Source organism: Phoca vitulina, unplaced genomic scaffold (genome assembly GCF_004348235.1).
Source record: "Phoca vitulina isolate PV1807 unplaced genomic scaffold, GSC_HSeal_1.0 scaffold72, whole genome shotgun sequence".
Classification (NCBI taxonomy): domain Eukaryota; kingdom Metazoa; phylum Chordata; class Mammalia; order Carnivora; family Phocidae; genus Phoca; species Phoca vitulina.
In genome coordinates, this window is record NW_022589775.1 from 1,673,094 (window position 1) to 1,695,047 (window position 21,954).

Here is a 21,954-nt window from a genome sequence, read left to right on the forward strand (position 1 = left end):
CTCATGAGCACCTGTTACCCTAATACAACTACTGTATTTTCCTATAGGTGTTTTACTGCATAAACATGTCCGAATTGCCTGCATTTACAAGCACAAACTTTTATATAAAAGGCAGGCATTTGTAGGTACTTCCAGATCTTGCTGTTTTGCCACTGGACTGGAACTTCAGTATCCTCCTTATTTGCATAGAACTGACTCTAAATCTAAAGTTTGATTATATATAAAAAAGGCAAGTCAGACTACTGACAAAGAGTATCTGAAACTATTAGAAAGAGTACAAAACGTAAACTGGAAGAAATCTGTGACGATCCTATTCAGAAAGGAATTTAAAACAAAACAACAACCCCAACAACTTCTATTACAGAAAATTTCAAACTTTTACAAAAATAAAGAGAATATTACAGGGAACTCCCACTTTGCTTAAACAAATTAGCACCCATGGCCAACCTTATTTCAACTACAGTCCTCCTTTATTTTTTTAAAGATTTTATTTATTTATTGGACAGAGACACAGGAGAGAGGGAACACAAGCAGGGGGGAGTGGGAGAGGGAGAAGCAGGCTTCCCGCGGAGCAGGGAGCCCGATGTGGGGCTTGATCCCAGGACCCTGGGATCATGACCTGAGCCGAAGGCAGACGCTTAATGACTGAGCCACCCAGGCGCCCCTAAAGTCCTCCTTTAAAAGTGAGTTATTTTGGGGCGCCTGGGTGGCTCAGTTGGTGAAGTGCCTGCCTTTGGCTCAGGTCATGATCTCAGGGTCCTGGGATAGAGTCCTGTATTGGGCTCCCTGCTCGGCGGGGAGTCTGCTTTTCCCTCTGCCGCTTGTGCTCTCTCTCCCTATCTCTCTCTCTCTCAAATAAGTAAAAAAAAAAAAAAATCTTTTAAAAAAAGAAATAAATAAAAGTGAGTTATTTTTAAATGTTCCTGCAAATGAAGAACAATGTAAGATAACTAAGCTCAATCCAGAAAAGGCGTTCTCCCCAGGGTGCTCTGTTCTATAGCTCTGACATTGGGAGCTCTTACGGTAGGTAAGTAAGTCTGTTCATCAGGCAGACTTCTCTTTCTGTAGGAAACAGCCATTTAAAAATGGAGGCAAGGAAGATTTTAAAAAAGATCATCTTTCAGGATTTGATATCTAGTACATTTAGAATGACAAAAATGAAAAAAAATATAACATGCTCTTAATCCAAGTTCATAGTTAAGGTTTTGATTTTCTGTAAGAAAAAAATTTCCATGATTCTAATTTATCTGAATATCCTCCCTGTCACTGAGATCTGAAGTTCACTGTATTGTCCTATTCTTGGGCATTTTGCAACACCCAAGATATCGGAATTACCATCTGTTCTGTGGAAGTGTGACTTATTAGTGGCCACTGTCTTCAGCACTTATTTTGCTAAATAAAAAGCTCTAATAATTTAGTGAGAAAGAGTCAATCATAATTGGTCATTAACTTTCTAGTGCTTTGCAACGGCTTATTTCTCTATAGCTTGGTATTACTAACACTATCTCAATTGAAGACACGTAGGAAAATTACCTTGTTAAGACAGGTATCAGGCAAAAATACATTCATCTAGAAGACCTGAGCTCCAGGTTGTTGAGAGTGATGATTTTTGTCCTTTCTACAACTGAATGGAGGATTTTCTTCTACTTATTTGAAATACAGTATTTTAAAGGTTCCTTAGAGATTTCTACCCCCAAATATAGGTAACAAGAATATTCATTTCTTACAGAAATGTAATAGAATGAAAGATTAATTGGCAAGCCTGTCTTCAGTCCACGGTATAGACTAAACACTCTCCTGATGATCCTCTTAAGATCTTGCTCAACGCTGAATTCCTTCTGAACGGAAGTTTAGATAAATTATGAAATTTCTTTTTCAAAAGCCTGTAGCCGGAAGTATACTTGATTCCGTGTGTTAATACACATTAGGAGCACAACATCATCACCTGATACATGCCAAATACTTGACAGCAATACAAACAAATTTATAAGGCAGTACTGAATTAGAAAAGAGAGAATACATAGCATCGGCAGGAGATGTAAAAAGCAAGCCAAGGGGTGTTTTAGGCACTTCAAAGGAGGAATTCCTGTCAGGGGTGTACCCATCTACAACATCCGGGGTGTTCTGCTTTCAGATAACCTGCATCCATTTCCAACTCAATTAACAAAGGGCAGGTGTGTTATGGAGAGGGACAGATTGCTTATTTCCTGACAGCTTACATACCGAACCTCCGGGATATGTACATTTCTTTTATGTTGAAAGATTCACTCGCATAACTGCCGTCTATGTGCTTTTATGAGGTAAAGTTAAACAAATATGGGCATTTGGGGGGTTTGTGGAGACTTACGTTATGGGATGCTCTACTCCCTTTCCAAGAAAAACAAAAGTGGGAGAACTTATTTATATGAACTATGAAACGTGGCATGAGGAGAAGTCGGGACATAAAAGACAGCACGCCATGTCAATTTCCTGGTTTTGAGAACTATTATAGTTATGTAAGGTGTTACTATTGAGGAAGGGGGGTGATGTGTATACTGGACTTCTCTGTACTGTTTTTCCATGAGTGTTTATTTCAAAATAAAAGCTTAATGAAAGGGGGGGGCACATATTTCATGACATTTAAACAACAACACGGCTCAGAGAACACTCATGGCTATTAGGAGAGGGGTACCAGAGAAAGGCGCGTCACTGAACGTAACAGTAACTTCGAAGTCAGACGACAGACGGTTTTGTGCTTTTGCTGCTACTTAGGAGATGTGTGCCACAGGCAAGTACGTTCCTTAAATTCTAAGCCTGAGCTCCTTCGTCTATAAAAGGAGGATACCATCCCACTCATGAGGTGATGATGACTTCCATCCCCCAAGAGTTTCACTGTAAAAGGGAATGTGCTCTTTCTCCTCCCACAGATCAGACCGCTGGTGATTCCTGCTGCAGACAAACTCTCAGGGGGCTGATTTTTTTCCCCGACAGGAGAAGAATATGTTTAGATGCTCGTCATCAAGAGAAGAGCTTACTTACCAACTTCATCCTGAATCTCCTCGGCCACTGCAGGCACATTGTAGAGCAGGGAGAGGGACTGGTTCATGCGCTCGTAAATCACACGGAGGTGCGTCATCACCTGCCATAAAGGGGCGACAGCTCCAGGTAAGTCATCTTTGCAGCAGGGAAAAGCTGTTTTCCTTACCGAACGCCACAGACAGATACAGACTTCCAAAATAAAATAGACAAAATGCTGCTGGAACGTGTGACCTGAAAGGTCATCCTCATTTTCTTGTTCTCCCATTCTCCATTCTCGAACTTTAGAGCTGCTTTAAACTTCCCATTGTATTGCATGCTTGCAGCCATAATTACAAAGCCATCTGAAAAGAGCATTTCTGATCCTAATATTTAGGCTCCCTAAATAACCCCCAATGCTCTAAATATATTTCTGTGCAAATTTTTCAAAAGATAGGAACATACTTCAATCTGACTGGAAATTTCTTTCATTCTATCTATTCATCCATCCATCCATCCACCTATCTTTTTATTTAAAATTCTATTTAAGGAAATGTAAAATTTCAGATTGCCAGAGGTAGATCTCACTTGTCAACCTTTGGGGATGGAAATAAAACACATTGATTACAGGGCTTCATTTAGGCTCACATTATATCCAAACACTGGAGTAGCAGAGGAGTTTATGATCGCCTGTCACAAGTTAGTTGAACCAATTTTAGAGGTTTTGGCTGACACAAATTTTGTCTTCAGTCATCAGAGTTTTGAAGGGTTCCTAAAGAACTGGTAGCAGTAGACACTCAGATGTTTATATTTCTCATTATTTTCATAAATCAGAAAATGTCAAACCACATGTTGGTTGAAGACAAGCCTTTGGAATTTACCAGGTATTAAAAAACTCTTGCTATAAAGGTAAAGTGCCCACAAGCATGCTGGGAATACCTACAGATCTACCTCAAAGGGCAAGCCCACTGGACTGTCCAGGCTGCACATGACGACCACATTCTGTGTTTACCTGGGACCGGATCTGAGCGGCTTTCTTTGGATCCACCATGCGTACGTGCTCAAAATGCTTTAGGGTATGCTGCCTGTCCTTCTGTTCAGCACGAACATACTTCTTTAGCATGTTGAACACATGACGAGGCTGTTGCGGAAACAAACAAACAAACAAAAAAAACCTTTCAGTTTTGCGCAAAATATTACCTGTCCCAGGGGCTACGTGTCAGAGGTCCCAGTAACTCATTCCATAAAGTGGAAGGACTGTGAGTCCTTTTTGCAATTCTCCCACTGCTTTCTGAATGGGTAATTACTTAGTTGATTGGCCACTTTTCATTTCGACAAGAGCATTTAGCATTTGACATACGACTGTCCTTAAGCAACATTTTCTTTTTAAATGGCAGTGTTCTGCTACAGAGAGGTGATTTCGGATCTGTCATATTCAAGTTCGGTCCTTCCCCTTTTCCCACCCAAACACATAGGAGCATATACAAGACTACATTTCTACACGCATAGTCTTCATGGATATCTCAATGGTAATGCTGCACAAATAATCCCACCACCCGTGAGCATATAAAAATATAATAATCAAAATGAGAAAAGTAATAGACAACTTAACCATCACTCATTTGTAGGCCAAGGAATAAATGCTAAGCTTTAAGACACAGTACACTTTCCTAGGAGCAAGGCCAATGTGAAACTGTAGTTATTTTACTTTGAAATTTAATTAAATTCTTTCTATGCCATCAGATTCTAATTCAGCAACAATTTTCTTCAGTGCTTCTATTTTTTTTCTAATTGGTTCTATTTCATTTTTATTCTAGTCTTTCTTGAAAACATTCATCCTAATAAAAAAAGACAAAAGCTCCTTTGTCTTAAATGTTTCTATTGCTATATGTATTCTATCATGTGATTTTGTGAAATGATTTCCAAAAGCACACATTTCTTCGTCATTAAAACAAGCAAACAAAACCCTATGAAAGTTCATGTCAGGAATAGAATTTTGGCCATTTGGGCAAACCCAGTTATTATTAACTAGGTCATGGGCACCTTGAAAGCCAGTTGGAAGGTGAGGAATTTATTTCCAGAGATGGTATGTTGGGGGTAGGGTGAAAGCTGTAATATTTTATGGGATGTCCCTCCCCTTCTCCTTTGGTTAACTTAAGGGTCACCTCCCTGACATCCCAGGTAGAAGAGGTATCCTTTTTTTTGGTGCTCCCATGAAAAGCTATGTATATCCCCATTACTGCACTGAATACAATCTATTAAATTATTTATGTTTCTGACTGCTTTCTTCAACTGTGAGACCCTTAAGGGCCAGACTTGGTCTTTATCAGGAATCACGGTACCCAGTGCCCGACTCATAGAGGGTGACTTGCTTAATTTATGCTTTCCACAGGTCACATTCCTATACTTAAGAAAGCAAATATCCACAGGTAAAAGAAAATAAACCTGTGCTCATCCGCTTTATTCCTTTCACCCTACAAGAAATGTGCTTCCCCATAATTCCACCAAAAAAGGCAAATATCGTGGCTGGAAACCTAGCTTTTGGCAACACATCATTATAATTCTCATTTGTACTCTGATATCTAGTTGAATCTACAAATCAGAGAATGATCTTTTAAATCCTAAGAGAAGAAAAGTTAAAGAGATAACAGTTGACAAGCTACATCAACTATATCTATTTATTTAAAAGACGACTGGTTTAAAGGCAGGCTATTATTGAAAGTGATGAATATCTTATATGCAGGATTGTGCAGTCAGGAAATTACATACCCCTGATCCTTGTTATTCGACACCGAGGCCTCTAAAATTCTCCTTCTAGTGCTATTACAATGATACCTCCAAGGTCGGAGGTATCTAGTCATGATGTCCCTGCTCCTGACTGGCTTTATGTGCTTTCTTAGTTGCCCTATTTCACTTTTTTCCCTTGAAAAGGCTTCACTGTTTTGAGGAAAACAGATTTTTTTTTCTTTAAAGAGTTCACACAAGCAAAAATACTCCAATTCAACATAAGGATTGCTTTCATCCTATCTGTCTATCTGCAGCCAGTCACCTATGAATGTTCCTCTAAGGCATTCCGTCCTGAAATGACGGTCATGGCCGGCCGAGTGTGTGAGCCAGAATGTAAAGGCTCCACACTGGCCTTGGCATTACTGCATTAAATCTAAATCTCAAATTAGAGAATGGGGAGGTAATTTCTGATAACATCTGGGTCTCCCCTTTTTTCTTCCACTATCACCAAAAACAGCATACACTCCCACTTGGAAATTACTACTGTTAACATCAATTTTATTTTTTATTTATTTTTAGATTTTTATTTATTTGACACAGAGAGAGATAGATAGTGAGAGTGAGCAGAAGCAGGGAGTGAGGCAGGCAGAGGGAGAAGCAGGCTCCGGCTGAGCAGGGAGCCCGATGCGGGGCTTGATCCCAGGACCCTGGGATCATGACCTGAGCCGAAGGCAGAGGTTTAACCAACTGAGCGCCACCCAGGTGCCCCTGTTAACATCAATTTTAAAATGAACATGACAGTCCCCAAATTATCTAGGCCTCAATTTTCTCTTCTGTGCAATTCAGATAACAGTATTTTTCATATAGAGCATACTGAGTATTAAAAATGTTCTGTGATGGGGCACCTGGGTGGCTCAGTCGGTTGAGCGTCTGACTTCAGCTCAGGTCATGATCTCAGGGTCCTGGGATCAAGCTCTGCATAGGGGGGTCTCTGCTCAGCAGGGAGTCTGTTTCCTCCTCTCCTCTGCCCTCCAACCACCTCCCCCCCCACCATGCTCTGTCTTTTTCTCTCTCAAATAAATGAATAAAATCTTAAAAAAAAAAAAAAAGTTCTGTGTTAGCTACTCAGGGCAATGCTCAGTTCACAGCAGGAACACAATACACATTTATTTCTTCCACTCAGTCCTGGCCTCCAATGCCCACCCATTTCTTTCCTCTAGGCAACAGCAGTTCAACACTTACTGACGGCTTATAGAATGAGACCATGTGCTTTATGCATAGAAACTCACCAAATTTTCCCATCAACCCTATGACTGGGGTTTTATTGTAGATAAAACAAAGCACAAAGAAGCTAAGCTTGAGGGCTATGTGGCTAGTTACACAGCTAGTTACAGAGCTAGTCCTTGGGTACAGTGAGAACAGGTAATCCAACTCCGACTCCCAAGCCTGGTCTCTCGATCGCTGTGATCCTGATTTTCAAAGAAACTCTAACATGGACCAAGCTAAAGACAATTCCAAAAAGTAACTTACAGAGTTGAAAACAAAGAAATAATTGAGCGGTTAGAAACGAGTCTGTTCTAGGAGTCCTTGCCTGAGTATCTAGTGCTTATAAGCTCAGATAATATTCTTTGGGGACATGATGACACCTGCTCTTTTCACTGTGTAGAAGGCCATCCAGATTTAGCTTATTCACTCTCTCAATTGCTGTCCTTGGTTTCTGGCGCTCTACTCTGCTTTAGCTACTGTGTCAGATGTGGGGAGGTGAAATAGCAAGATAGGACTGTCCTTGGTCAATCTGTTTAGGATTACTAGAAAATGAGGAAAGGTATTATAGTTAAAAGTTAGGCTTTTGCGACATGTGTGGATTCCAGCTCTAAATCCACCCTTCTCATCTATTAAGATGGATAATTAAATGGTGAATGTGGTTCACATGTTTAAAACTGCTTATTTAATACCAATATTTTCTTCATTTCAGAAATATATTCCTAACTTCCTGCATCAAATCCCTAGAGCTTGACAATGAAATGGTAGCACACCAGGATCTCATGATTCCCCAAGCCTCCGTATCTCTCTACCAGGGAACAAAGCTCCTGCCAGGATAATGAGCCCTAAGAGCCCATTGTAAGCTATGATCTCATCAGTGTTTGTATGAGCTCAGATACACATTGTGTGTGTGTCTAATACAAACATCAGCCTTTTTCTTCCTAATGTCTATGCCTCGGGACATGAGATAATTCAGGAACACATTACCATGCCCCTCAATAAGTGAATTACATGGTTCTGCTTGGTTGATTTATTCATGCAAACACATTTCTAAGAATCATGCTTAGAAATGAAAAAAAAATGAGATTAGCTCTTATGGAGTAGGCAGATAAATCATACCAAATAAAATGGCGGTTATGTCTACACCTCAGCAACAAATACTATTTTTAGGTAACAAAGAAAAACAAGTAATTGTTTTTAGCACTTTTAGCCAGAATACAGAATTACCAAGGCTTAAAACTAGTTATTTCTAGTGGTGTCCCGTATCCATGTACTATAGAATAACAGGGAATCTCTTAGGGCGTTTTATTTCATTATGCTAGGGCAAAGGTAAGTTTCTTAAAATTTTAATTAAAAAACACAGTAATATTCACAAAAGAGTAAGAGAAGAAAACATACCTGGGATCTCTATAGAAATGTATTCTCTTAAAGTAAATGTATTACTATTGTCACAATGGTTACAGTTAAGACAAGATTGTTCATGTGATTAGAAAAATGAGCGTTAAGAATTCAGTGGCTCAAGCACACTGATAGTAAGCAGAGTTTAAGAAACATGTTTTTAACCTCAATGCGTATAATTTCAATCATTCTCAAGTCTTTAAAACTTCTGTAACGAGTAATAATGTTTTTTTTCCTGCCAAATTTCCCCTATTTTACAATTTAGATAGTGTATGTATTCATACTACAATCTGATTATACTGGCATTGGATGGCTAATCTTATTATTAAAATTTATAGCACAGAACAGAGAAAATAAAAGGAAAAGATCTGCCCCAGGGGGACTAATTACATCCAATCCCTTTTTATTATCACTATTGTTTGAGTGTTTGGCCTATAATAACAAAGTATCTATTTGCATCTGATATAACACTTTTCAATTGGCACTAAAATTTCTTCACTATTCACACTGCATTTAGAAAAATCATTTCAAAAAGAATTTCTTAAAGGATTTAGGCTGGGCATTACTAAAATGATTAGACTTCTTACTAAAATGGATTGGACTTAACCTAAAATAGAAGATTTACCTTTTGGAACATTAACTGTTTCTTTCTTGGAACATGAGCATAGGATATCTCCAGGCACTAAACAGTTCCTGGCACAATTTGGTTGCTTTTTAAAAATGTTTGTTAATTAAATGAATGAATAACCTAGAGCTGAATGTGATTTCACAAACAGTTCTGGTAGCAAAATATATCTTTCCTGGTATCTGAGTTGAAAATAAGCATCTCTCCACTAATATGCATTCCCAATTTTCACGAAACATATTGATTTTCCAACCCCACTTGGATCTATCAATCCAGAGTGCTGGATTCCTTTAGGAAGCATATTCAAACTATTATCAATAAGAATTCATTTCATCAGTTTCAAAAGATGACATAGCTTGTCTTCTTATAGCTTGGGTTTTGATGTCAGTTTGATGTAAATAATTTTGAAGGGAATTTCATGGCCTTTGCCTATGTAAGATATTTTTTAAAAAATTAATTTACCCTGTTCTCAAATGTATTGCCTTTTCATTTTTTTTTTTAATGCAATTTTATATGTTTGGTGTTCCTGGGCTTGGGGTCAGTCACATACATTTAACTGATTCAATGTCAATCGTGTCTGAATGCGTAGCGTTCAGGTGGGAGGTATATTAAAACATGACTAATTGGCCCTATTGTTCCATTTTGTAGCTTTAGGCTTGATCTAGAAATCTGGCATCTTATCATAATAGACACTTGTGTCTTAAACCATTTTCTAACAAGAGGGAATTATATGTCATGAGCCTTTAAAGGTCCTGAGTGTAATCCCACCAAGGAGGAAGAAATAAATGAGTCACTTTATGAGGAGCACCCTAACCTTTCCAGGTCACTAGGGACTTATTCAGAAAGACTTCTCTGGGAGCATTAAATTGCATCCCAGTGGTTTCCAACCCTGTAACCAGGAAAGTTAATCATCTATCGAGAAAACACAAATCTCTCCTGTTTTCAGAAAACAGGTTCAAGGCTGTTATTTTCATAGTTCTACGTCTTGGAGTTCAAGAAATCTTTTTTTAAAAAATTTTTTATTAAAAAAAAGGATTGTATTTATTTGAGAGAGAGAGAGAAAGAACAAGCAGGGGGGAGCAGCAGAAGCAGAGGGAGAAGCAGACTCCCTGTTGAGCAGGGAGCCTGATGCGGGGCTCAATCCCAGGACCTTGAGATCATAACCTGAGCAGAAGGCAGACGCTTAACCGAATGAGCCACCCAGGTACCCTGGATTTCAAGAAATCTTAAGCATATACAAATGCAAAATGTATACAATTTCTGTGCAAGTTTTAAAAAAAACAATCTTAAGAGTTAAATCTTTGTCTGCTTGACATGGTCTCTGTTAAGTTTATTTTGCCACTTTGGCTCTCAGAATTTCAGCATTTCATAAGTACCCCCGCTGTTGTAAGAAAAACCTGGAGGAAAAAAAAGACATTCAGGGAAGCATTCACGGGACCCTTTGGATCACAGCCGTGTTCGTCTTTAGAGCTACGAGTTGAGCTCAATTTTTAAAGTTCACTGCAAAATTCATCCACATTTCTTCAGAAGAGCGCATACATGGTTTCTGTAGTTAAAAAGGCGTATAAGAAGGCCAATGACAATCCTGTGCCAAGCTGAACCCTGAAGTCTTGAAGCAACTGAGGAAAGGACAGGTTTCTTGTGACTGCCCCCATTCAGTGTGTCTCCAGGCTTGATAACAGGGAGGCATTAGAATCACCCCTTCCCGGCACATCCAGGTAACTGCTTTGCCTCTGGCCTTGTGCTATCATAGAACATGGCGGCCCCCAGAACAGAAAGTCGTCTTTCCATCCCTTCCCTCCTCCACAGGGAAGCAGATGACTTCCTGATAGGGACTCGGCAACAAAGCCTCCACATATTCTGTCCTAACAACATATTCTAGCTTGTCTTTCTTAGGGAGGAAGATATCTTACTACTTCATAATCTCATTTCAACCTTCCATTAATCTTTTTTTCTAATATGGCTAACAAAAGCTAGAACAATCCCAATTGTGAAAGAGTAGAACAATTAACCCCAATTTGCAAATGAAGGAGGAAGAGTCCTTTTCATTAAGCCACGTATTCCAAGTGATAGGTTATATAGATGGCAGACCTGGGAATTAAAGACAGGTGCTGAAATCTATAAAATACAGACAATAAGGATGGTTTTAACTCTGTCATTCATAATTAGTGACCTCTTGTTAAATCTGGTGGGCTGTATATAGTTTTTTTCAGGATATTCTGCTAGTTCTCAGACGTAACTGATTTGGGGTACTGTGACATAATAAGGAATGTGTATTTAATATCTTTCTCTAGTCCTTGACGCAGAGCTCCTGAAACTTGTAATTTCCTGAGTGACAAGGGCATCTTTTGTCAGAATATTCAGTCTTAATCCCTGGTTCCTGCCACAAAAGCCTCTAAGGACCCTTGAAGTGATGAAGAGTTGTCTCTGGTACGCTAACCCAGGGACTCTTGGAGGATGGTGGCTGGTTGCTAGAGGGCGCAAGCCTGTGATTAGAGGTCTGGAACTTTCGGCCCCACCCTCTGTCCTTCAGGTGGGGAGAGGGACTGGAAATTGAGTTTAGTCACCAGGGCCAGGGAATTAGTCAGTCTTGCCTACCTAATGGAGCCTCCATGAAAAAACCCCTCACAAGGGGTTCAGACAGCTTCCTAGTTGGTGAGAACAATGAGGTACGAGGAGAGCAGCAGGCAGAGAGGGCATGCAAGCTCCTTCCCCCCATACCTTGCCCCATGTATGGCTTCCATCTGGTCATTCCTGAGTTACGTCCCTTATAATAAGTTGCTAACAATAAATAAAGCACTGATCTGTGTTCCGTGAGCTGTTCTAGTAAATTATCAAACCTAAGGACGGGGTCATGCGAACCCCTGATTCATGGCCGGTTGGTCAGAAGGAAAAATGTGTGTTGAAAAAACCTGACATTTGGTATTGGAGTCTGAAATACAGGACAGTCTGATAGGACTGAGCTGGGCCCTTAACCTATGGGGCCTATGCTTACGATGGGCTGTTAGTGTCAGAATTAATGTGAGGGGAAAAAAATCTCATACATTTGGTGTCAGAATATTGAGAGTAGAGTTACACGGACCACAGCTATAAATCAGTGAAGACAGCATACAGGACTGGAATTCAGGACCTGACCCAAAGCCCAGGATCAACACTTTTGGACCAACTCTAGCATACACTGGATACAGAGCTTAGATCAACCAAGCTGAGAGCAAAGAAGGGCCAGAAATTCCCTGGACTTGCAGGGCAGGTCTTCAATTCTTTTTTAGTCAAGCAGTGAGCCATGCCAAAGCTCTTAATGATGAACAGATTAATATAATTCAGAAGGCAAAGCCCAGAGAACTGCAGAAGAAACCATAAACAAAGGATGCTTGAAAGTATACCACAGACCTTTGAAAAGATTTGTCGAACGGTCTGATCACCCGACAAACGCCAACTGGGACATAATCTTGACTTTTTAGAAGAGAGTTACAATAATATGTTTTAATTTTGCATATTCATACTTAAGTTTTGGCATTTTTGCTTCCCACATCCTCTAACTGGTTACACCATGCTCGGAGATATGGACATTTATATTTAATTTCACCTTCTCGTCATACTCCCACTAACCACAGTGCCTTGACCTAGTGGAAACATTAATGTGAAAATCCTTGAGACAAAGCTTATATAAATACAAATACAACTTAGGATTTTTAAACTGATCAGTGGATGAGCTTCACAAAATAAGTGAACTCCCTGAAACCCATGTGTAATTGTGTGTGTGTGCATACATGTTTCTTGGGAGAAGATCCCTCGTTGCTATCTGTTCTAACAGGGTAGATGTCTATAGTGCCTGGCAGGTAATGGCCTGTGGATCATTAAATAATGTGCTATTATGCATTTGTCTGTAAAAATGAAATATTTGTTTTCATAATGGGTTTTGATTTTGAAGGATGAAATGCAAACAGATATCAACCTCTAAATCTGTACCTGCAACCTATGCTGGAATGAGATAGGGCATCCCGATGCTGTACGTTTTGACAGCATTTGATGAGCTGTTTTGACTTTAAAGGCAGTGATGAAGGAGGGCTTGCTGTGGAGGGAATCTGTTGATGAATATGGACTCAGAGGCACAGGACAGCTTTCAAGCTAATACCTTTCCTACATACTTCATAATTTTCTTTTTTTTTTAAAGATTTTTATTTTTTATTTTTAGAGAGAGAGAGCGTGCAAGAGAGCATGGGATGGAAGAGGCAGAAGGAGAGGGAGACAGAGAATCTCTAGCAGACTCCACACTGAGCACAGAGCCTGATGCAGGGCTCGATCTCACAACCCTGAGATCATGATGACTTGAGCCGAAATCAAGAGTTGAATGACAACTGACTGAGCCACCCAGTCGCCCCATACTTCATAATTTTCTATTTAACTTAATTCAATTAAAAACAGAAAGCACTGGTGTCTCTTGTTTACATACTTTCCATTGGTCTTTAGAAGATCTGTCTATTGAGCCTGGTAAAAAGTCAAAGCGAGGTTAAGGAGGTCATACTGAGAGGCAACAAACCACTCAGCATAGTCTACAGGATTTTGTTCAATGAATGCTAATCCTCCTGTTTTCCTTTCCATCTGTTTGTTACTGGGTCTGTCTTTAAAAGCTCTCAAGTCAATGAGTCTTCTTGTGCTCACCAATTTTTACAAATCTCAACTAAAAGTGAATGATGAATGGATGGATAATAAATATATAAGGCATAAGATAGGGCGCCTGGGTGGCTCAGCTGGTTAAGCGAGTGCCTTCGGCTCAGGTCATGATCCTGGAGTCCCGGGATCGAGTCCCACACAGGGCTCCCTGCTCGGCGGGGAGTCTGCTTCTCCCTCTGACCCTCCTCCCTCTCATGCTCTCTGTCTCTCATTCTCTCTCTCTCAAATAAATAAAGTCTTAAAAAAAAATTAAAAAAAAATATATATAAGGCATAAGATAATTATTTACATTTCTCAAAGGTGATTTTCAACATAGCAGTCTTTTAAGTATATTCAGATCGGCATTACAAAATTTCTGTTGTATCAAAATCTTGAGGGAAGAATGTCTTAAACATCTTGGGATTTCTCTGTTTCAGTGCCTTCAATATTAAGAACTAGGCAAATACTTTTTACCTTATTTACCATCCATTATACTGAGGTGCGGATTGTACCGTATCTACCCTGGCACGTAGATACATGCTCTCTACACATATTCTATAAATGCTCACATCTCTTTTTTGACCCAAAGTGATTAGCAGGAAATGAAGAGTTGTAGGGAGAAGGAGAGTTTGCAATATCACATGAAAATTTTGTATTTTTTATTTTTTTTGAAAATTTTTTTAAAATGGCCAAGTTAAGCACCTCAATTTTGCACCCATTAATCTCTGTCCTTTATTTTGCTTCTTATTGAACATTTATTGCCCTGCTGTTAGAATGCACCAAATCTCCATCTTGGGACAAATCATGTTCTTTGATGATAAATCTCACAGATCATTACATTAATGTTCTACCAAAGAATTCTATGTGGCAGTTTTCCAGAATCTCAGGAAAATTTAACATTTGGTCAAACTAATCAGAAATGAGAAAGCAAAGCTGTTGGTGCTAAAGAAAGTGCCAATTTTCTTCTTCCCCCTCAACTGAATGTTGAGAATCTGAATGTGAGGTATCAGATATAAGCATGAAACTAATTTTAGTGTGAAGATGGCTGCAATTATGACACTGGAAATAAAAACAACACACACCACTGGCACAGAGACAAGACAGATATACATGAAAACATTTTCTAATTCTCACTTCCACGTAGAAAATGCTTAAAAGTCATTGCAGTCAGGGGGCACCTGGGTGGCTCAGTCAATTAAGCGGCCTGCTTGAGATTCTCTCTCTCCCCACCCCTCCCCCCAACGCTCTCTCTCTCTAATAAATAAATAAATGAATCTTAAAGAAAGAATTGTTGCAGTCAGGATAATAATTAGGATGTTGTCTAATGGGAGATTTAACATCCTATCTATAAAGATACCAAAAAGCTCAGAATTACAAAGAAAGCTTTTATAATTCGTCTCTCATCTTTTAACACATTTCAGTTCTTACTAATTAGGAGCTCCTGAGTTTTCCCACACCTAAGCCTACCATGGGAAGCTTTATTTTAAACAGAATTTCCTATCTAGCCTTTAGTTTAACTGCACAGGAGTTTGCTTAAGGCTAACTGCCCTCCAGATTGCAGAGAATGTTGGACAGTCAGGCGGTATCATTGTCTTCTCTCCATCTAGGAAGGAGAATCCTGACAGCTACAAAAAGGAAGGTTCAGACCATACTTAGCTCATCTTTCATGAGGCTGTAAGTTGCTTGATAGGAGCTCTGAGAAAGTAGGAAGTCAGAAGCACAGGTAGAAGTCTTGAATAATGATAATTTAGTTTTAGGAAGTACTTGAGTTTGGTAGTGATCCATTGTGTGATGCAACTCTGGAGAGGAATTACACATTTCTTGGGAGGTGGCGGGGGGTTGGGGGGAAGGATAACTCTGATTTTCCAAGGAAACTTTAAGAAAAGTGAAAAAAATTAAAGGGGCCGATCCTTAGAAGAGTCACTAGTCTGCTATAGATTAAGAGTTTATGCTGAGCGCAAAGACCAAACTATTCCTGAGGAAAATGCAACTGCTTCATCTCTTGTAATATTGGAAGTATTTGGATACTGCAAAATTCTACGTATACTTCAAACAAAGCACTTGTAGATTGCCCATTTACTGGATCAGCCAGCAGGCACAAAATTCATGAAAGAGGAAATTTAGAACATAAAACACACACAGACATGGGGACTTATAAATGAAATTCATAGTACAGCAAGGCATTCTAGCTGCACAAAAACATCATCACATAATACTTCCAAGCTCGAGTTGAAAAATGTAGATAAAATTATGGATTAAACCTCAGCCTCAGAGAGACCATGGAAACAATCCATGTTATTTCAGATTCTCATGTGGCAAAGGCTGGGACTGGTGGAATATGGTCAGCGTTAATGGGATAATTATTTTGAAGGTGCTCTCAGCTGTAGAATCCACAGGAAAAGAAAACTTTGACTAATTCATTTCCTTATATTCAGCTAACATTTACTGAATATTTCATATTTTCTAGGCACTGTGTTAAGTATGATGAAGATCTCAGAAAAATTTATTTATGGCTCCAATATGAGACATGACGTTCCTCAGACAGTAACGGGCACACTCCTGATTTTTTTTTTTTTTTTTGATTTGTCTTTCAACAGCAATACAGAAAAGTTCTTAAAAAGGGACTTAGAATTTTCTTGCATTTTTCCAAAGTGCAGAGCTAAGTGCCGTATCAAGCTATGCATTAAACACTCAAAATAAAATTTAAATAAAACACTCATTAACTTAACAGAAATGGCAGGTAATGCCAAGATTGTAGGCCTGTGACTATCCAGCCCCAGTTTTTATTACATGGGAAAGTTTTATGCATGTCTAGGTAAGAATTCAATAGACTTCTTGGATCAGTCAACAACAATCCGATTTTTTTTTAAGATTTTATTTTTTTGAGAGAGTGAAAGAGAGAAGGGGGGCAGGGAGGGAGAGAGAGAGAACACGAGCAAGGGAAGGGGGAGAGGGAGAAGCAGGGAGCCCAACGTGGGACTCCATCTTAGGACCCTGGGATCATGACCTGACCCAAAGGCAGATGCTTCACTGACTGAGCCACCCAGGTGCCCCTGATTTTTTTGGACAGTAAAATAGTTCTCCCTAATCCAGTCTTTAATTTTTATTTCAAATAAACATGATGTTTAATTCTATAGGAAGAAATCGACAGGCCCAGAACAAGCATGATTATGACCAGTCTGAAATGATCCCCCCTGGTAACACAGGAAGCTTTGGCAAACATTCTTCTCATCACTGTCTTTCTTGTGATGGCAGATTGGGTGGAACTGAAACTTCTGAAACGTGCATTTGTTAAGGACTCCATTCAGTCCTCATCTTATATTTAGCTCTATCAATGTCCACATAGCAAAGACCCTCCTTTGGAGATGGGACTTTTGGCTGGAACACTCCACTAAATGTCAGCAATTAAGATTCTTGTCTCAACACCCACCTCCTTGCCCTGCCTTGGCAAAGGATCCCAATGGCTCTGACCCCAAAATTGAGTCTTCTATAAAAAGAGGACCAAGGAGTCAAGGGACTTTTCTCCAAATGCATGTAAACAGAATTTTACTGAACAGTGCTAGGACAGAGATTTTTTTTTTCTGACTAGAAAATGAAAATGCTAATGTGATATTCTTTTTCTAAAGCTTTTTGTTCAGAGAGGAAGCGTGGTCTAGTAAGAGGGCACTGTGGTGGTCAGCTGTGATTCGCAGCTCCACCCTGTCCGTTAACCAGGGTAGCGGTGTCACCCTGAACCAGACACTCGATCTCAGTGACGTCATTGGTGGAACAGGGTCAATCCTGTCTCACCATCTGTAAGAGTACCGGAAGCTCTTTTAGGGTTCCTCAGAGCTTTCTGTGCTATAATGTCAGCAGAAAAAGAAGAATCAAAATAAGGGGCATCAGTGTAAGTGGGTGGCTATTTGGTTTTGTTCCATAATATATGCAGACTGCTCCTTTCAGCCAAGATGGAGTAATGAGAACCAGATTTACCGGACAGCCTTTAACAACCAGAATAGACAGAACTATGTTTCTAAAAGATATTAGACATCAGGTGGCAGGTAGTGAATGCTGTGGAAAGGGAAACGAATGATATGAGCCCTCCGACTCCTCAAGCTTGTCGCCATGCATTTCCAGGCTGTCACTCCATGTGCAGGACCAGCTGGAGCCTGGTGGACCCCACAGTTAAGGTAGGTGAGTGAGTCTAGAAGGACGAAGGCAGCCAGTAATCGCAGGACAGTGCTGGGAGGACAGAGTTGCCCAGATTTGCATGCAATGCCCCTTGAGAAAGTGGCTGAGTAATGATCAGGGCATGCAAGTAAAAGAACCCAACCGAGGCCGGGGGGAAAAAACCATCCAAATGGGTTAGAGGCAACAGTGCCTGGTGTTCACACGGGTCAGGAATAGCACCTGTTCCCACCATCCAGATGAGAAAACACAGTATTCATGGTGGATTACTCAGGAGAATCCTAACCTCCATATTGGAGAAGAAGGAGCCATAAGCTGATAACTGCTCTGATCCCAACCTAACAAGTCTTAAAAGCAAAACCCGAAAGGCTCAAACTGTTTCTGAGTAATTTAACAACACTGCAGAACAAAGCTCAAGAATAGAGGTATATAAAAGTACCCAGCACTCAAGGTAAAGTTCACAATGTCTGATGGCCAATAAAAAATTACTAGGTATGAAATGATGAAGGAAAATATCACATATAATGAAAAAAAAATCAATCAAATCGACCCAAAGCTGACACAGATGCTAGAGGTGGCAACCAAAGATATTACAAGTTACTATATATAATACATTCCACAGGTTCGAAAACTTAAGAAATGGAATATATAAAAATAACAAACAAAAACCAGACTAAACTTCTAGATATGAAATGTTCGAGATGAAAAATAGCCAGATGGGGTTAACGGCTGATTGAAATCCCCATGGCACATCATAATCAAATTACTCAAAACTGGTGATAAAGAGAAAATCTTCAGAGCAGCCAGATTTAAAAAAAAAAAAAAAGATAGGGGTGCCTGGGAGGCTCAGTCGGTTAAGCATCTGCCCCTTGATTTCCACTCAGGTCATGATCTCAGGGTCATGATATCGGGCTCTGTTCTGGGTGTGGAGTCTGCTTAAGAGTCTCTCTCTCCCTTTGCCCACTTCCCCCTCTCCCTGAAAAAAATATAATAAAAAAGATATATTATTTACAGAGACAAAGGATATAACTATTCTTGTGGGAAACAATGCAAGTAAGACAATGGAATATCATCATTAAAATGGCTGAAGAAGAAAACTTCATCCTAAAATTCTATACCCAGCAAAAATGTCTATCAAAAACAAAGGTGAAATAAAGATCTTTTCAGATACACTCAAGCAAAAGAATTCTTTACCCATCTACATGCATTAAAAAATTTTTTACAGGAAGTCCTCTGGGTAGAAGGAAAATAATTCCAGATGGATCTATGCAAGGAATAAAGAGCACCAGAAATGGTAAATGTTCTTCTTATTATGTAAAACTCTTTAAAAGATAACTTACCATTTAAAAGAAAATTAACAATAATGTAGTATGGAAAAAGTATGACAACAACAGCCTAAAGATTGGGAAAAAGGAAATGAAAGAATTTGAGTATGAGGTTCTTCTAATATACCTGAAATGGCATAATATCATTTGTACTGGTATAATATTGTGAACTGTTAGAAATATTTTCTAGGGGCGCCTGGGTGGCTCAGTCGTTAAGCGTCTGCCTTCGGCTCAGGTCATGATCCCAGGGTCCTGGGATGGAGTCCCACATCGGGCTCTCTGCTCGGCAGGAAGCCTGCTTCTCCCTCTCCCACTCCCCCTGCTTGTGTTCCTGCTCTCGCTATCTCTCTCTCTGTCAAATAAATAAATAAAATCTTTAAAAAAAAAAAAAAAAAAGAAATATTTTCTAAAACCCTAAGGCAAATAGTAAAATAACAAAATAACAAGTTAACAGCTCAAGACCCTACAAAAGAAAGTAACAAAAAACGTTCTTTTAGTCCAAATTTGGCAAAAAAAAAAAAAAAAAAAGAGGAAAAGGGGACAAAGAACATATGGGACAAACAGGAAACATAGCAAGATGACAGATTTAGGTATAACTGTATCCATAATTTCAAGAAGTATGCTTCTCAACTAAAAGGCAAGATCCAACTATATGCTGCCTACAAGAAATGCTTGTAGGTTAAATAAAAGTACGAGGATGGAAAAATGATATGCTATGATGACATTAATCAAAATAAAGCTGAAATACCTTTAATATTAGACACAGTAATTTCAGAGCAAAACATATTACCTGGGAGAAGAAGGGCATTTCGTAACGAGAAGGGGAGGGTGAAGGAGGACATAACAACTCTGAATGTTTATGCACCTAAAAACAAAGCCTCAAAATACAAAAAGCAAAACCCGATAGCATCACATGAGAAAATGTCAGAGACTTTAATGTCTCTTACTCAGTAACAGATAGAACAAACAGACATAATGCACAGAATGTTTCTTATGTCCAAAGTAAGCTCTCCCATGAAGCCTCATTGAGGAGATGTACCTGCATTGCTTGGTAAGCCTTTCTGCGCATATATTGCTGAAAACCTCAAATAAGCCTCCTGACATAAGCTGACACCATGACTGACTCGGGCTTCCCCTCGGAGACTATGGATGCTGCTCTGAGCAGGAAACTTGAGGTCTAGCTCCTGTTAGGACTTTAAAAATCCTCACAACTCGGCCAAATCCCAACTCTTCATGACACTCGGTTACAGGTCATGAGATGAGGAAGCAAGTTGGTTATTTCTAAGAATCTTGCCAGCTTTTGTGGTTCCCTGACTTCAGCTGGCCCATGAAATGTCACCGCCGCAGCATGTCAACCTGGGTCAGGTGTTGCGCGGTGAGTCACTTGGGAAGCCTGACTTGGCTTGGGAGGTCTGACCGCTCTGTGGAAGGGTGTGAGTTCTACAGCGCTGAGATGACCCTGTGCAGGCAGCTACCCCGTGACCCCACAACATAACCTCCAGGACAAGGTGAACTGAGGTGCTCATAACACTTGTCACGTTCTTTCTCGTGGCCTTTGGTCCCCAGGGTCCCCAGGGCCCCCAGGCCGCCCGTGTGTGCAGTGCCCTGAAGGCAGTTGGGAGACCTACCCGAGGGGGGACGGCCTGCAGAGCAGTGATGTAATTCTCCAGAGCCAGGCGGCGGCGGTCATTGAGCATGGCTTCCACTCGGGCCATGTGCGTCTCCACCAGTTGCTGCCTCTCATTGGCTGCTTCCTGCTCCAGAGACTCCACCTTCTCCTGGAAGTGCTGCCGTTGCAAACACATGCACATGTCAGTCGGGGACGGAGCACGCGGGACAGGGCAGCAAATCCAAGTGTTTCCAGAGGGGCATCGTATTTCATTTCACTCAAAGATTTATGGTCATGCCCACATTTTGACTAATTCAGCATGTTTTATGGGCTTCCTCCCTTATCCAGTACCCCATCCCCAAACCTGATTTCTCACCGTAAACCATTATTTTATATGGTCCCTGAAGCCGGATTTGACTAACCATAACACAGGATAAATTTCTGTGCTCTTAAGACTCTGAATTCTGTTGCAAAAAAAAAAAAAAAAAAATTCCTCTTTTACTCAAAGTACTTTAATTTCAGAAAACGACCAGGAGAATCACAGTTTCCTTGGAGGTAGTTTTTGAGAGGAGTTCCTGTTACAAATTCTAATCATGGTGTAATTTTTGTCAAGGGAAGCATCAGCAACAGATTCTGGCCATTAAAACGATATATGATTGATAAAAAGCAGACGGCAAGTAACAATAGGAGTTTTATGGAAATGAATTATGGCTTGAGCTAATTAAAAGCAAATATAAGGAAAGGTTTAAGAAACTGAATTACTGGACAATGATGAGCAATAGTCCAAATTGATGGGAATACGAACAATCCTCCAGAGAGGCTGGAAAATGTGTAAGGCCTGCACTGCTGGGTGGAGAACTGGCCTGGGTTTTACCTGAATAACTGCTTTCTTGTCGGCTTTAGGCAAGTTCTTTGCTTGTCGTTCTGCCTCTTCCCATTCTCGCATGACCTACAAAATGAGAAAACATTTGAATTTAAAATCATCAGTTCTTTTTTTTCCAACTTATATTTAATGAAAGATTATTTTCTTTCTGAACTTGACATTTTAAACATTTTCAAAAAATGATCCCATTCCAGTCCTATCTCAGAACGATTTATTTGACCTCCTGCTAAGATGTAAATCATCTATCGTAGCAGTATATTAAACATAAATGATCACGTTTACTGAAGGAACATGGCCCTTTGAAACACAG

At 39.9% G+C, this 21,954-nt stretch overlaps 1 protein-coding gene across 6 annotated transcripts in view; it reads right to left on the bottom strand.

Moving 5' to 3' along the window:
• APP (amyloid beta precursor protein) overlaps positions 1-21,954 on the bottom strand; it is a 258,284-nt gene that overhangs the window by 58,220 nt on the left and 178,110 nt on the right. For all 6 annotated transcript variants that reach the window (XM_032393352.1, XM_032393354.1, XM_032393351.1 and 3 more), the window contains 4 exons: positions 21,636-21,710; positions 20,781-20,939; positions 4,007-4,135; positions 3,019-3,118 (listed from right to left, as the gene is read on the bottom strand). In XM_032393352.1, coding sequence (XP_032249243.1) covers positions 3,019-3,118; positions 4,007-4,135; positions 20,781-20,939; positions 21,636-21,710 — 463 coding nt within the window. The remainder of the gene's footprint in view (positions 1-3,018; positions 3,119-4,006; positions 4,136-20,780; positions 20,940-21,635; positions 21,711-21,954) is intronic.